Source organism: Corvus kubaryi, unplaced genomic scaffold, assembly GCF_017639235.1.
Source record: "Corvus kubaryi isolate FWS band 111438036 unplaced genomic scaffold, C.kubaryi_AGA036_p1.0 71, whole genome shotgun sequence".
In the NCBI taxonomy this organism is placed as follows: Eukaryota; Metazoa; Chordata; class Aves; order Passeriformes; family Corvidae; genus Corvus; species Corvus kubaryi.
This window is the reverse complement of record NW_024582059.1, coordinates 16,733,936-16,748,727: the sequence shown is the minus strand read 5'-3', so window position 1 is coordinate 16,748,727 and position 14,792 is coordinate 16,733,936. Positions and strand designations below refer to the sequence as shown.

At 40.4% G+C, this 14,792-nt stretch overlaps 1 protein-coding gene across 6 annotated transcripts in view; it reads right to left on the bottom strand.

Annotated features, from left to right (window-relative positions):
- Positions 1-439: 439 nt before the first annotated feature.
- PTPN13 (protein tyrosine phosphatase non-receptor type 13) overlaps positions 440-14,792 on the bottom strand; it is a 114,717-nt gene continuing 100,364 nt past the window's right edge. For 5 of the 6 annotated variants that reach the window (XM_042049510.1, XM_042049509.1, XM_042049506.1 and 2 more), the window contains 16 exons: positions 14,553-14,711; positions 14,146-14,317; positions 13,831-14,041; positions 12,714-12,784; positions 11,983-12,044; positions 11,163-11,319; positions 10,660-10,836; positions 9,282-9,364; positions 8,039-8,094; positions 6,847-6,950; positions 5,577-5,725; positions 4,908-4,998; positions 3,913-4,250; positions 3,171-3,386; positions 2,288-2,350; positions 440-1,289 (listed from right to left, as the gene is read on the bottom strand). In XM_042049510.1, the coding sequence (XP_041905444.1) occupies positions 1,209-1,289; positions 2,288-2,350; positions 3,171-3,386; positions 3,913-4,250; positions 4,908-4,998; positions 5,577-5,725; positions 6,847-6,950; positions 8,039-8,094; positions 9,282-9,364; positions 10,660-10,836; positions 11,163-11,319; positions 11,983-12,044; positions 12,714-12,784; positions 13,831-14,041; positions 14,146-14,317; positions 14,553-14,711 (2,190 nt within the window). In that variant the 3' untranslated portion in view covers positions 440-1,208. The remainder of the gene's footprint in view (positions 1,290-2,287; positions 2,351-3,170; positions 3,387-3,912; positions 4,251-4,907; positions 4,999-5,576; positions 5,726-6,846; positions 6,951-8,038; positions 8,095-9,281; positions 9,365-10,659; positions 10,837-11,162; positions 11,320-11,982; positions 12,045-12,713; positions 12,785-13,830; positions 14,042-14,145; positions 14,318-14,552; positions 14,712-14,792) is intronic. The other variant, XM_042049507.1, reaches the window with a different exon arrangement.

Genomic DNA, 14,792 nt, shown 5'->3' with positions numbered 1-14,792 from the left:
CAGAGCTTAAAGTGAAAATTTTCTATCAGAATAGTTTTGACTGCTTATAGTATCACTAAACCTCTGAGCTACTTAGAATCTGATATCCTGCCTCCAACCTCAAACCTGGTTGCTGTAGGCAGAGTAGGTTACATTGTTGTCAGATCATGGCTGTAGCAGTGCAAACACCACCCAAAAAAGTGATATGGTCTCAATGCCCAGGTGTGCTGAAAAACAAGGAGGGAGGGAAAATAAACTCTTCCTTTCACCATAGTAGAGAAACGCTCCAGAAAGGAGCCCACAGTTCTGCCAGATTTTTCAAACAGATACTGAAGAACAGAAGGACACAAAATTTGAAATGTGCACAGCCTTCATGTCTTAAGGGCAGCAACCACAAGGAATGATGCCATGTAAGGCCAAGACAAATCAGTCACAATTACATAAAAAAACCCAGACCCACTGACCAGTGTACATTAGGTATATTTTATTTACAGAGTAGAGATGCCTAATCAATTATAAGGTTAGACACCCAATAATTCAGCTTTTTTTGTGTGTAAAAGTATATAAATATATACATGAAATTCTATGAAGTAAACATTATTAACTGTGATACAGTTAACATTCACTACTACCCTTATGCTAACAGGCATCTTTTAGAGCTTAAATGCTGATTTCAAGATACCCTCTATAAAATAGCTGTAATTGTACTAGAAGGGCAAAAAATTCTGTGCCATGAACAAGCTTTCAAAATAGACTAGTAAAATGTCTTTGTAATAAAGTTTGTCAGGATAAAAATACTGCTTTATCCCTCCCACTTGCCCACCCTGTAAGAAACAAATACCCCAAAACAGTTGCAGAACTGCAGGAAGTACTATAGGATTACTTTTTTCTTCCCCTTTACTTTTCTTTTTAAATTAAAATATTTTTATTTCAGTATTTTATGACATAATAAGGAAGCTGCAAAAAAAAAAGCAGCTTTATTAAATATTGTTATACAAAAATCTCACATGTGTATCCACGGGGCTGAGTACAACAGTGGTATTTTATGAGCTATCCCTTTCCTTTAGAACTATACACCTTATTTGGAATGATGGAGAGACTTTATAGAAAAGACACTGGACAGCAACTGGAGAAAGGGATTAGAAAACTACTGGCAGGACAAATAAAATGCTCAAGAGCCTCTCAACCTCCTTGATTCCATATTTTAAATGCACTTCTGCTTCAGTATTTTATTTGTCTCTCTGTTGTTCTTCGTGTTGGAGATGATTCAGGACATAAAGGACAACTTGATAGCAGAAAATGTACTGATCCTGCAAGGAAAAGGAAATTACAGAACACGTGAAAAATGTCTGCACCACCTAAGTGCTCTCACTTGCACTTCACAGTTCCGTAGCACTCGATTTTAATACTAATTACTCTATTAAATAATAAAACCAACAACAACAACAACAACTCCCAAAGAGAACAAAAAAACCCAAACAAACAAAAAGGCCACAGTGGAAAAATATGCAACCTCAACTTAAAGCAAATACAGACACTGATCTGCCACTAAAGATATATTTCATATGGGATGTTTATCCTTCTTTCACACCAAAACCACCTAAAGGAGATGAGGCACTTTACAGAAGTGAAATGAAGAGAGCAAGTGAATTTCAAGGTCTTTCATCAATGCCAGCAAATAGAGAACTCAGATGACAGTGCAGCTTCTTACCTTAATCTCAGTGATAGAGGTGTGGGGGCTAATACATGTTTTGGGGTGTGAGGTGGGGATGAGACTGATAGTTTTGTGGTTTGATTTCAGGGGTTTGTTAACTATAACTTCACAATTCCTTCCCATTCAAAGAAAAAGTGCAGATTTTAACAAGACCTTGTGACGACCATCTCTAAAGTTAATTAGCTGTAGATCTAGATTATTCCTAAAAGATTTGAATTTCTGGCTGAATACCTTCCCAAAGGAGATCTCAAGACATCTCTGATAGTATCAATGATTCACAGCAGCTACACTTAGACCTTCTCTTCAGTTTATAATGCAACTTTAAGCCCAAAAAGCTTAGCTGACTTCCTCTATTAAACACATGCTTTTGAAGATGAAAATGCAGAATTATCTTTTTAAAACGCAGATCAAAACAATACAGCATGTTAAAAACGGCTTGTGTTTATAAATGTTAAACACATCCTGCTACTCATCTGATTTAATTCCTGTGACACAAATGTTACATTACAGTGCACAAAGACAATTGCTGTGTGCATCGTGAAGTTCTCTAGCACATCAGATGGTTGAGTGGACACCTGGGGAATCCAGACTCACCTCTGTCTGAACCATTCCATGTCTCTGCAGACGCATCGTGCGCACCAGGTCTGAGATGTCAAACTACCAAAACAAACAGCAAGGTAAACATTCAAAAAAAGGCAGACATGCAGAGAAAAGAAACATCCCTAGCATCAAACCAGGGAATAGAATTAGGTAATAATAACAAATAATTCACTGTAGCCTCTGTATGTCAGGTAGACATGTAGTGTCTCTGGGCAATCTGGATGTGGTCCCACATCAGACACTCCCCCCTTCCCTTGTTTTCTTTCTGTACATATGTCCTCTTGCTTACTCTAAGCTAAGTGTGCAGAAAAGAGCCCCTCAGTCCAACCTAACAAAACACTTTTTTTTTCTCAGGTCTATAAAGTTCTAGACATTCAGAGGGTGCTTAGAAACCCAATTGAGCTAAGTGTGATGTAGCTCATCTTCTCCAGAAATTCACCAAAGTTTTGCTACCCCAGGCCGCTGAAGGACATAAACAGGGAAGCTAGCACCCTCCTGTGGGTCACCCTAGAAGGCACTTCCCTGGTTGTGCTGGAAAAGTTAATTTGCATACCCCTTCCATCAATTGCCCAAGCCATCATGGCAACACCATTTTTCTCATGCCATATACCAGAAGTCCACTATGGTAGAAGATGTCCTTGCAGCATACTTCAAGTGGCACCTGGTTGCTGAGGTGACCAGCAGACAGGACACTTAAGATTCCCTGAGCTAACCCAAGAACCACTAGATATTAGAGCTCTCCCCACCTGGGATCACCAAGAAGCAAACACGGTACTGCCAACAGCATGGCACGCTCTTTAAAAGATTGCATGGATCCAGTGGAACACATTTCCTGCAGGTCAGAAGCACCACTGAGCCCATCCCCTGGGATACTCACGTCGAGGTCTCTGCTGATCAGCCCCAGAACCACATCTATACAGATGAGGGTGCCCGACCTCCCGATGCCTGCACTGCAGTGCGTGATGATGGGTCCCGACTTGTGGACGTGCCGCATGTAAGAGATGAAGGTGAGCAAATCATCTGGCTGGGAGGGGGTGTCGTGGTCAGGCCAGGCGATGAAGTTCAGGTGGGAAATGTGCCGCACTTCACCTGTCTGAGGTTTAAAAACACCAACAACATGTAGCACGTGGCAGGAATAAAAAGAAAGAAATTGAGTTCCCAAAGAAAAGTCACAGAAAAGAGGGATTTGCCCAGTGAAGATGCTTTGTAACTCAATAAAACAAGAGCTGAACTGGAAGTAGCTAGTAAGTAACTTAAATGTGTAAGGTTTACTGTCCAGACTGAGCTGATCACACAGAGGAGTCAACCAGCCAGACTGAATTATCAGTGGATTTCCTATCCGTGTATGCTTCTGTGGCCAAAGGGAGACAAAATTTAGTGTCTCGTTAGCATAATGAAATCATAACCCAGCCCAAATGCCTTCTCCTATAAAGGTCACAGAGTAGCACAAGCTGCAATGAGGAACAGCTGCCCAGTAATGATCACTGGGCAAAGAGGAGAAGCCCTGGGTTACTTCTTGATGTAGACAAAGCAAGTGAAAGCAGGCAAGTCAGAAGTATAACGATAAATATGGCAACACTCAGAAAAAACTCTAAGCATGCAGAATTAGATTCACTCACCTGAATCTCTTCGAGCTCCAGCACTCTGATGATAAAGCCCTTCAGCTGCTGAAGTCTCACAAGAGCAAGCCGTAGTCTGTCATTGATCATGGTGGTTTTATTGAGCACATCTGGCCAGTAACGCTGACACTTTATCTTTTCTCCCTCGACCTCCTGAGTCATCATGGCAATCACAGTACAGTTTTGTTCCCAAACCATTTGCCAGAAATCTGCTACAGTAGTAGGAAGAGGTCCTTGGCATGCAATGTAAACGAACTCCTCATTCCCCACGGGCATGTGAATGAAGCTGGCATTGATGTATCCACCTTCAACACCAAGAGGGACTCTGGTGGTGTCATCTGCAATCCCCACACAACAGAAAGACCTCATGTTAGGTGTGCACATCATCTGACCTTCACACAGTACAGATGGTGAGCCTTACACACTCACACACGCACTCATCTCCACAGATGTTTCCACATCTTGCTTTAAAAGAAATAATTCACTTAAATACTTAACTTAGGGTACTAATCAGTACTTTCAATAAAGAAAAAAATGTCTGCAGGAGAAATAGAAATCAGCAGACAGGCAGGATAAGCGATTTGAACTGCAGCAGCTCTGAAAAAGTGAGGTTGAATTTTTCTCAAACAGAACTAACCTCTGTCCATTCTTACTTCTCCTCAACACCTAACAAGTAGAGTTTTATGGCAGGAAATTTACTGACAATAGTACACGTGTCTGTTTTTCCAATTCTGCATGGGTAAAACTGAAAAAACCTTGCCTGGTTCCATACGTATACATCATTTAAGACATGGGACCTGCTGAAACTGCTGAAAAGTCTATGACCATCCATCCATACCTACTGCAGCACAGTAGTATATTGTTCACTGATCTTAAACTGCTTTATAAATGCTTGCTTCAGTTTTTTCCTTACTAGGAATTAGGAATCCAATCCATCTGGCCATACAGGTGGTGACAGAATATGAACAGTGAATTCCAAATGAGTTAGGACTTACAAGGAAGTATGTTTTTGTATCTGTTCTTTCTCCTGTTCTCCTTTGCTTGTCCAACCAAACACTGATCCAGAGGTTTTAACTCCTGAAGGTTCTGTAAGGAAGCAATTACATGTGCATTAGGAAAGCACTGAATGGTAATAATATTAAGAGCAGTTATGTTATCAAGTCATTAACAAATAGAATAATTAAAAATCAAATCCTAATGTGGATATGCAAAATAATGCAGGAAGGCATCTTTAACACAGCCAAGAAAATGAAATAAACAAAAAAAAACCCCCAAACCAAACCCCACCTACTAGCCAGTAAATATTTTATCTCATTCTCTCAAAAAAGAGATCATGTAGCATGGCTGACTTAAGACTTTGGAAAGACTGGTTTCACATTCAGCAGCTGGATTTCACAGCCTTTGTCTATGGCTGTTTACCTCATATTCACTTGGTAACTTACCAGAAGCAAGATTGATGTGAAAACACTTATGAACTGAATTCAAACTGATCTCATCTCTCAGCAGCTTGTGGGGGAAGGGAGAGAAATCTTTGGTGTTAAGTCTTTTCATCTCTTTTGAGCTTCCAATTAAAGAGCTGTGGTATTCAAGGCAGTGATGATGCAGCCATTCTATTTTTGTTTCATACTAGGAAAAAGGACTTTAAAGGACAGATAGTTACTCACTTCAATCTCTTTAGAAGGGACTCCCTGTTCCAGCAATCCACGCAACATTCTGATCACTGACTTCAACTTGGCTCCTGAATATTTGCCTCCAGGGAGCACATTCACAGTAGGGAGTGCAGAGATCTCTTCATTCGTCACTAGGGGGAAATCTAGCAGAAGATACAAATATAAATAAATAGCTAAAACCAGGGAAACAAGCTGTAGCTCACAGCCGGATTTGCATGTTGCTGTTCACCACTGTACTACCTGTTTTCTCTTGAATGCCCCCATACACCAGAGAGAACACACAGCTGTACTCTCAGTTTGACAGGCAAAACCAAATTAACTAGCAAAACCAGTAAGACACAAAATCAGCTCTGATGAATCCAGGAACCGAACAGAGTATTTTCCAGAACTTCCAATTTCCAAATACATTGAAACGAACTTTAAGTACATTTTAAATGTAAGTTCTTCACACAAGAACCTACAAAGATGGATGCATGCACACACATATGAATTCAGAACTCTCCACATTACAGCCTGTGACTTGTTTTCAGCACTAATACTCAACATGTATACAACACATCTTACAATTATCACTTGGAAAGGCATTTTTTTGCCAATACAGCTTACCTCCCATCAGGCCTTCAGTGCTTCTCTGAAGCCCAACAAAATTAATAAACCAAGAATCTGTCTGGCATTGCAATTAGAAATGTCTTAAATCTACTTAGTCTGAAATACCACATGGATTATCCTTTTTTCTTTTAATGAACGCAAAGGACCGCTGTATATGAACTTCAGGAACTGGCATTTCTAATGCTATTCCAAAAAAGTGAAGATTAGATTCTGCCAAACACATCAAACTGCAGAGAGTTCCACTCTGCCACATCGAGCAGCACTGGAAGAATGACAGTCAAGATGGAAGTATTGCCTAATCTGAGCATGGAGTAGCTGGTATGTGAAGCACATGATGTAACAATAAATATATAAGTTTGATTGTGATTAGATTGATACAGCTTTTGTCAGATAGATACTAAGGAAGGAAATATCTCAGCTGGTCCCAGCACCTGTACAACTACAGACACAACACTGCCAATACTTGTTCCTATTAACTCTCACACACCTGTCACACAAAGCTGTAGAGATCCTTTCCAGTGCATTGCTGAGCTGTTAGAATCCCCACTATACCTGTCATGACACCCTCAAAACATATCCAGGACGTCTTAAAATTCATTTCTGTCTATTTAATGTGACCCTGAAGTTTTCCACTGATTATGTTAAATGTCCTTGCCTTTATTTACACGTTCCTGGCTGACTGATTCAATCGGCAGCTCATCGCTTCCCCACGTGATTTCATCCTCATCTGCCTGGCTCAAGGAAGGCTGTGGAGGAGATCTACAAGAGGACAAGGTATGGAGGTAAGAAAGAACACCTAGAACCAACACATTTGCAATCCAGTTAAAAAAAAACAAACCCCACTAGAAAGTAATTTATAGCTACAATTATTTCTGGACTGGACCCCTACCAGTGATCTCAAAAACCTAACTTTTCTTTCCCCTTTTTCTCTTCTACATCCCCAGAGGGGATCTGAAAAAGGTAACAGTGGAAAAAGAGCCAGGAATATACAAATCTAGTAATAACTACCACTGCAATTACTTTTCAGAGGCTAAGCAATTAAATAGCATCCAATAAGAGATTGGTACCACTCATACAATTCACTACACTTGAGTATCTACTTTCAATTGCAAGTTTTCTAGCTTTGTTGAAGATAGTGATGAATGTATTAAGTACTTTAGGTCATAATGTCATTGCCTGTGCCAAGTCTCAACCCCAAACTTCCCACAAGCTTAAAAGCATAAAAGTATATGCACTTTCACTGAAATTTCTCTTAGACCAAAATTATTTCACTAAGAAAAACAATATCGGGAATTTCTGAAGTTCAGAGTGGCTCAAAGGGACAGCTAATAACTCGGCCAGGCATATGCTTCATGCTTCATGGAAAAAACAGAAAGCCCCAGGCACCCAAATGGGAGCTGATGGAGCATAGCAGCTCTACATTTGAGTTGCAGTGCTTTAAAACCAGAAGATGTAACACTAATAAAGCTTGTATAGATTTGAACTGAAGACAGCACTGTTTGAATATTTTCCTCACATCTAAGTACCAAGTTGTTAGCACAATGCAAATTATGTTCTTTGGAGACATCTGACCACAGTCCAGTAACCACTTATGAAAGGAACAAATAAAAGCAGGGCATAGTAAACTACATAAAGCTGACTAGTATTCAGGCAAATGACAAACTTTTAAGTAAGGAATAGACAAGAGAAAATTCAACAAGACATTGTACAGATATTTTATTGGGTTTGTTTTGGGAGTGGTTTCTTGCTTTTTTTATTGTTGTTTTTCTCTCATAACAATATACTACACTTCAGACTTCCAGACATCACAGGTTTGCTGTCAAGCAACACTAGGAAAGAAATCTTACCTTTCTGGCACAGCTTTTACTCCAGAATAGTCTTCACAACCATTTACATGTGTTGGCTAGAAGTATTTCAAAACACATTAAAGGACATAGTTACAACATTCACATACTGCAAATTTTAAACAATTAACAATTACAGGGACTACTTCTGAAGGGTACTAAGTTCAAAGGAGCACACAATGAAAGACTTTCCTCTTTTAGACATCTCATTAACCCAAAATAACAGAGGACGAGAACACTGAGCACTTGGACAGATACTCTACTGTAACAAGGCCAAAAAGCTATATTAAAATCATTCCTGACTCACAGCAGCAATAGAGTCATCTAAGTTTTCCCCAGTTGGCTTTTTTTGTTTCTAATACCTAGAAACCCTTTATGAGGTAAGCTTGATAAGTGAAAACTTCTGCCTTCTGTCAAGCCACAGTTCCTGTACTGTGGATATGTAGCATAACAGGGCTCTAAGTGACACACTCCTATTCACACCTTCCTCAACAGACAATGAAGACTCAGCACAGAGGAAGGCATTTCTACCCTTCTTCAAAGAAAAACTCTACAAAATCATTTATACTTTTTAGGCCAGCTTGCTTTTTCCACTGCCATTCTTGGACAATTTTACTCCTGGCTCTCCCTGGAGCACATTGACACAGAGCCAGATTCCTGATTTGATTTTCAGCTCTACTAACTGGACAGAAAGCTGGAAGAGCCAGGATGTGCTGGATAGAGAGTTATGCTGATTTGAAACAAGAGACAAAACCTAGGCATCCAGTGACTGATGTAAAACAAGACACATGATAATGTAGAGTAAACCACATATAGATGTTATTCAAGCTAATGAACTTATCCTAGCAAAAAGCAGCAGCAGCAGAAATTTCAAATACACATTTTGGACAGTAAAGCCTACACAGCATTCATTTTCACTGTGACTGCTCCCCTTCTCTGAGCAGGAATCACTGAAATCTTTCACATTAAAAAGCTGAAGTAGCATTAACAAGGTAGTTTATTACCACCCTTTTTGAAAAGAAAGCTGATGGACTTTATATAACAGTGTAAAATAACTGTATGTTTTGTTCTCTTATATAGCTAATTTATGACAATCACATGCTATTTAAATGTAAATATTCATACATCATTTAAAGCTACAGTGATGTTCTCATTTAAAAGACACGTATTGTTATTTCCACTAGTTCTATGTCAATAAGGAAAATAACAAATTGAAAGAGCATCTGCCAGCTTCTTGCCATCCTACCTCTGAAAAATCTTCAGGTAAAGATGACCCATCACAGTCTGTGTCCTCAGACTTATCTTCTGTCACCTTTCCATTCATCTCTACTGAACAGGAAAACCAGGAGATACAGCATAAACGCACCAGAAAATGCCCAGGAGCCACCCTCTCACAGACACGAATCCTGTCCCACTTGTCTGGCACTAGACAGGGAATACAGGTGCCAGAATAACCAAGAGATATTTCTTAAGGCCCTTTGCTACCGGCGTGTTGGAAAAGAACTCTTACTGTATAGGATAATCAGACTTCAGGTTTCTTTATTTTGTAATTGGAACAGCTGCCATGATATGAGGTTGTTTGCACAGAATATCTGTGTCACAGCATAACTGATGGACAGGCTGCAGCTACTAAGTTATCATATTCCCCATGCCAGTAGTTTTTCTGCAATTCAGTTACATTTAGACCAGCAGTAGGTCCAAACCAGGATTCTGCTCACTCTTTAGATTAACAAAATGTAATTAGGACATGCCAGATAAAATCTGACTTGCATCTGTCTGCTATGGAAGCACCCTGCTGCCACACCTTACGGATTCAATTCATCTTGAGTTGCAAAACACAGCCTACAAGATATTGGAAGTACTGGAGCTCCAATGATATTCCTCAGCTGAGATCCTGGCACAGCCAGAACCTCAGTCATCCCTGACTTCTAATGCAATGACCAATGACAAGAACCCAATGACCTTGAAGTCATGACCTGAAATAATTATAATTTTGGAAGGTGTATCTTGAGTTTTAGAAGGAATCTCTACAGAAGGAGCAAGCACCTTGCTTGAATTTTTGGAGCATGCATACATAGTGTGACACCACAAAGGAACTACAAATCCTACTCCTCACTACATCTCAGTCAGGAGCCAAGGAGACAGAATGAAGGAAAAGAAAGATGTACAGTCAGAAGTAGGTACTGACAAAAAGCCAGTCTTTCTAAAAGAGACAAAGCAGGTTGGCAAATTGTTTGGTTTTGAGAGATCTCAACACATTTCCAGGTTGTGCAATCTGAAATCAATGAAATGCTGAAATGCTTCAGCATGCCAACATGACTGCAGCTGCAGGACCAGGTACCTAAACAATATGAATTTCACTCAAGAGACAACTCTAATAGGAATAATTTTCCCAGATTACTTAAACCAAAATCCAGACTGATCAAACCAGAACCTCACTTTTTACATTGCATCTCAAATTCATGGTAATTGGCAACTATTTGTCTGTGTTCAACTTGGGAAACTTCCAGTCCAGACATCAAATCAATGTCAACTCTCCCTGTTAACAAATCAACTGTTTACTTGGCACCTTGTTTCAAAGTGTTTTGCTGTTAATGATGTTCTTTTTCAATGGCTCACGTTACCTGGCAGGTGATTTTCTGACGCAGCCTTCTTGAGATGCAGAAGACTCTGAGCCCCTGAAGTCACATTAATCCGATTTAAGAGGTTCTGGGCTTCTTCATCTACAACATCCAACAGATACTGGACAACTTCATTGTGGTCATCCTCATCATAATACTCATCATCTGGAACCTCTGTTCCTGAAGACAAATAGTACAAAATGATAAGTTTTCCCAGTATAGGATGGTTTGGGAGAACTAAATTAAAGGGGCAGACCCATGGCATTATTTCTAGCTGTTACCATGGCTGGCCTTCATTTCTCTCTAACACAAAATCCAATTTCTATAAATCTACTTTCAACATCAACTAACTCCTCTAAAGCAAAGCACAAGACTTGGAAATGATCTTCTAAAACTGACTGCCAGCCTAACATTTACTTATTTCAGCATAGTCAACAATGCCATGATTCCCTTGGACTGGTACAATACAGACAGAATAATGCTCTTCCCATCTCACCTCCTCTTACCTGATTTGTCAACGTGTTTAGAAAAATCTGATATCTCATTGGCAAGTCCAAGGGAAGGTACATCTGCTGCTCCTGAGAGGTTCATTAGTGCTTTCGTGTGATGGATATTGTTTTCTGTATTTCCCTGAGAAGGTCCTAGGATGCCATTGCCATTGACCTGAGAAAGCAAAGAACAGTGCCCATTAACTCTTCAAGAGCCCGGCAATTTGCTGAAGCAGTAAACAACTGCTAAAAAGTTCTCCTCAGCAACAAATACAAACCTCTATTCATACCATATTCTCATCTGAGATACCTGGGTGATGGGTGGGAAGTTTCATATGACAAGAACAAATAAAAAAAATTTAAAGCAACTAAGAAAAAAACCCACATGATGACAAAGCAGCAGCTTCTACAAGAGAATACATAGTAAAATTTAACATTATTATAACCCCTGTAAAATGTATGCAAGCTTCAGTACTTTTGGTCTCACAACACAGCATTTCTCAGAAAAAACTAAGGGAAAAAAAGAAAGAAAACCACCTAGCAAATATAATATGCAAGCATCTGCAGAAACTGGGGGCTGAATGGAGAATTTTGGATAGCCTTGCATCCTTCTCATAAGACAATTTGTCTTTCAACAAAACCGTGCCAAAGAAAGAGCAGATCAATTAAAAAAACTTGCATATTTATTATGATCACTGCTTAATCATGTCAATTGACAATAGTGGGTTTACATCCTTTGATCAACAGATTGTTTCACTCATTTATTTAGTTTTAAAATTGTTTGAAGTAGATTCTTTTCTCTGGTTAATGGTAACAGGCACAAGACAGGAGCATTTACCTTGGGCCCATAAGCATCAGTTGTCTTTTCCATTTTATCACAGGGATCACCACAGGAACAGCCTAAACAAAAATGGGGAAAAAACAACAATCTCACAGCAACTTTTTCCCACAAACTAAATTTGCCTCCATAGATTATTTTTATAAAAGAAGCAGGGTATTTAATACCATGTTATGACAGGAATAGCATTTCTGCCTGGTTTCTGTGCGTTGCCAAACTTATATCTGAATGACTACACTTCATATAATGGCTTTTTGAATGTTCTATTTGATAGGATCAGAAAGCATTAATGCTAATAAAAGTAACCACCTCAAAGCAAAGAGAAATGTTGATAAGTAGTTTAACCACTTAGAGTGGAAACACGCACCTTTGGGAACAGGGTTGATTCCCTTTTCCCCAAAATGTACAAGATACAACCCCACAAACACCTGTCACTGACTACTTTTTTCTTTTTTTTTTAAACACTATCTGACATCTGGGTCCTTGTTCAAGGGGACCCTTTAGCTCTCTCTATATTAGAGAGCATTTCTAAACTAGACGAGAAATGGCATCATAAAGACACTATTGCTGAATCTCTTCTCATGGAGCTTTTAGAAGAAAGATCAAGCAAACTCCTGTTTGAGCTGGTCACAGTGAGTTGGATTAGGATAGTATCTTAAGGCCCATATCAGTTCCTTTATTTTTACAAACAGGTGCATATCACTTGCAATGAGTAAGCATGCAAAACTTACCATTAGCTTTCAGTGGCCACGGATTTGAGTTCTCAGGGCTTTTGGATTTTGGGAACACTGCATGGCCATCTCTGTGAAAAGAAATATTTACAGAAATATTTATTAAGGAAAATAAGTAAATCACGATAATCATCAGGTGTTAAAGCAAATAGCACTATTGGTAAAACTGCTAATCATTCCCAGCCAGCTTGGTGTCATCTGTGACCTGAGTGAGGACACATTCAACCCACTCTTCCAAATCATCAGTAAAGAAATGAAACAGGGCTGGCCCCAGTACTGAGCTTTGGGGAACCTCACTAGCACCATTCACCACCACTCTCTCACTCCAGCCAGTTCTTAACCCAGTGAAGAGAACACCTGTCCAAGCCATGGGCTGCCAGCTTCTCCAGGAGAATGCTGTGGGAGACAGTATCAAAGGCTTCACTCAGTCCAGGTATAAACATCCACAGCCACCAGATGGGGAACCCAGTCATGAAAGCACATCAGGTGGGTCAGGCAGGACCTGCCTTTCCTGAACCCCTGCTGGCTGGGCCTGATCCCCTTGTTCTGTACCTGCTGTGTGACTACACTCAAGGTAATCTGTTCTGTAACCTTCCCTAGCACTGAGGTCAGGCTGACAGGCCTGTAGCTCCCTGGATCCTCCTTCCAGCCCTTCCTGCAGATGGGTGTCACACTGCAGCCACCTGGGACCTTCCCAGTGAGCCAGGACTGGTGATAAACGATGGAGAGTGGCTTGGGGAGCTCTCCCACCAGCTCCCTCCATACCCTTGGATGAATCCCATCCAGCCCCACAGACCTGTGAGTGTCCAAGTGCCACAGCAGGTCTCTGACTAATCCCTCCTGGATTGCAGGGGATCTATTTGAACACCTGTAGTTCATAGCTGGACACAGCCATGTGTTCCCAAAAAGCACAAAGCACAGCAAGTACCACATTACCCTTGTGCTCCACTGCAGCACAAAAATGTGAATTTACAGACCCTTTCTGTGGAGTCAGTCCTCAGTAACATTTGGTGAATTTCCTGTCATACCAGGAACAGGTTTTACTCATATACTCATACACATGAAATCATGCAAGAAAAACAAAAAGTACAGGGAAGCATTTGCTGCCAGAACATACCTGGTTGCTTTGAGCACTACTGTTGGAAGGTATGTTTCCAGCATTCTTTTGGCTTCTTTCAGAGTCATTCCTTGTGTGCTTACTCCATTAATGTAATGGATAATATCTAGTACATGGAGACTCTCCTCTCTGGCAGCAACCGATTTGGGGAGAATGTCACTAATATACACAACTTGATAAAGGCTGTCATGGCCTCCTGATAATGACAAACCTTCACAGGGAAAGAAGGTGGAAAAAAATAAAAATCAAGCTTTCCTTGTAACTGAAGGGGAAGATTTTTCTTTAGGGCAAAAAAGCAGATTAATTCTGTGTTACCTAGCTCCTCCTTATGGCACATTAGTGTAATATCAGGCAGCAAATGAGGCAACACTGGCATCTTTGGTAACTCCAGAACACGCCCCAGCACTAATCTGACAGTCCTTGGCGCAGCACGGAGAAAGCTGACTGCATCAGTATGGCTCATGTTAGTGACATCGATGTCATTAACCTGCAACAACAAAAGCAACACAGGCGTCCTCGTTAGGTCCCAAGAAGGACAGCACTACTGAGGAAGCATTTACTGCTGTTCCTCAAGCACTATCAAATCATGCCTCTCAGGAGGTGCATGCCTTTGTCCTGTAACCACATTTGACTTGGCCCACAATGCAGCTCACTTTATTTTTTTAGACTCAAAGTTGTCCTTTTTGTGCAATCCCTGTATCCGAAAACATGAATTCCCTTACTTTTATCAGTCGGTCTCCAGGCCGTAGTCTCCCATCGCTCTTGGCAGGATCCTGAACGATGTCATGAATGTAGCAGCCAACATTATCATTACCTTTGGTCACTGTAAAACCCAGACTGCCCTTTTCTGACTTCGTCAGAGTCACTCGGAGCTCCACTTCCTAGGAGGACAGAACAGCACTTTACAACACGGGCAGTCAGAAGCAATATGAACATTTTACTGAATTTAAGACAGCTGGAAG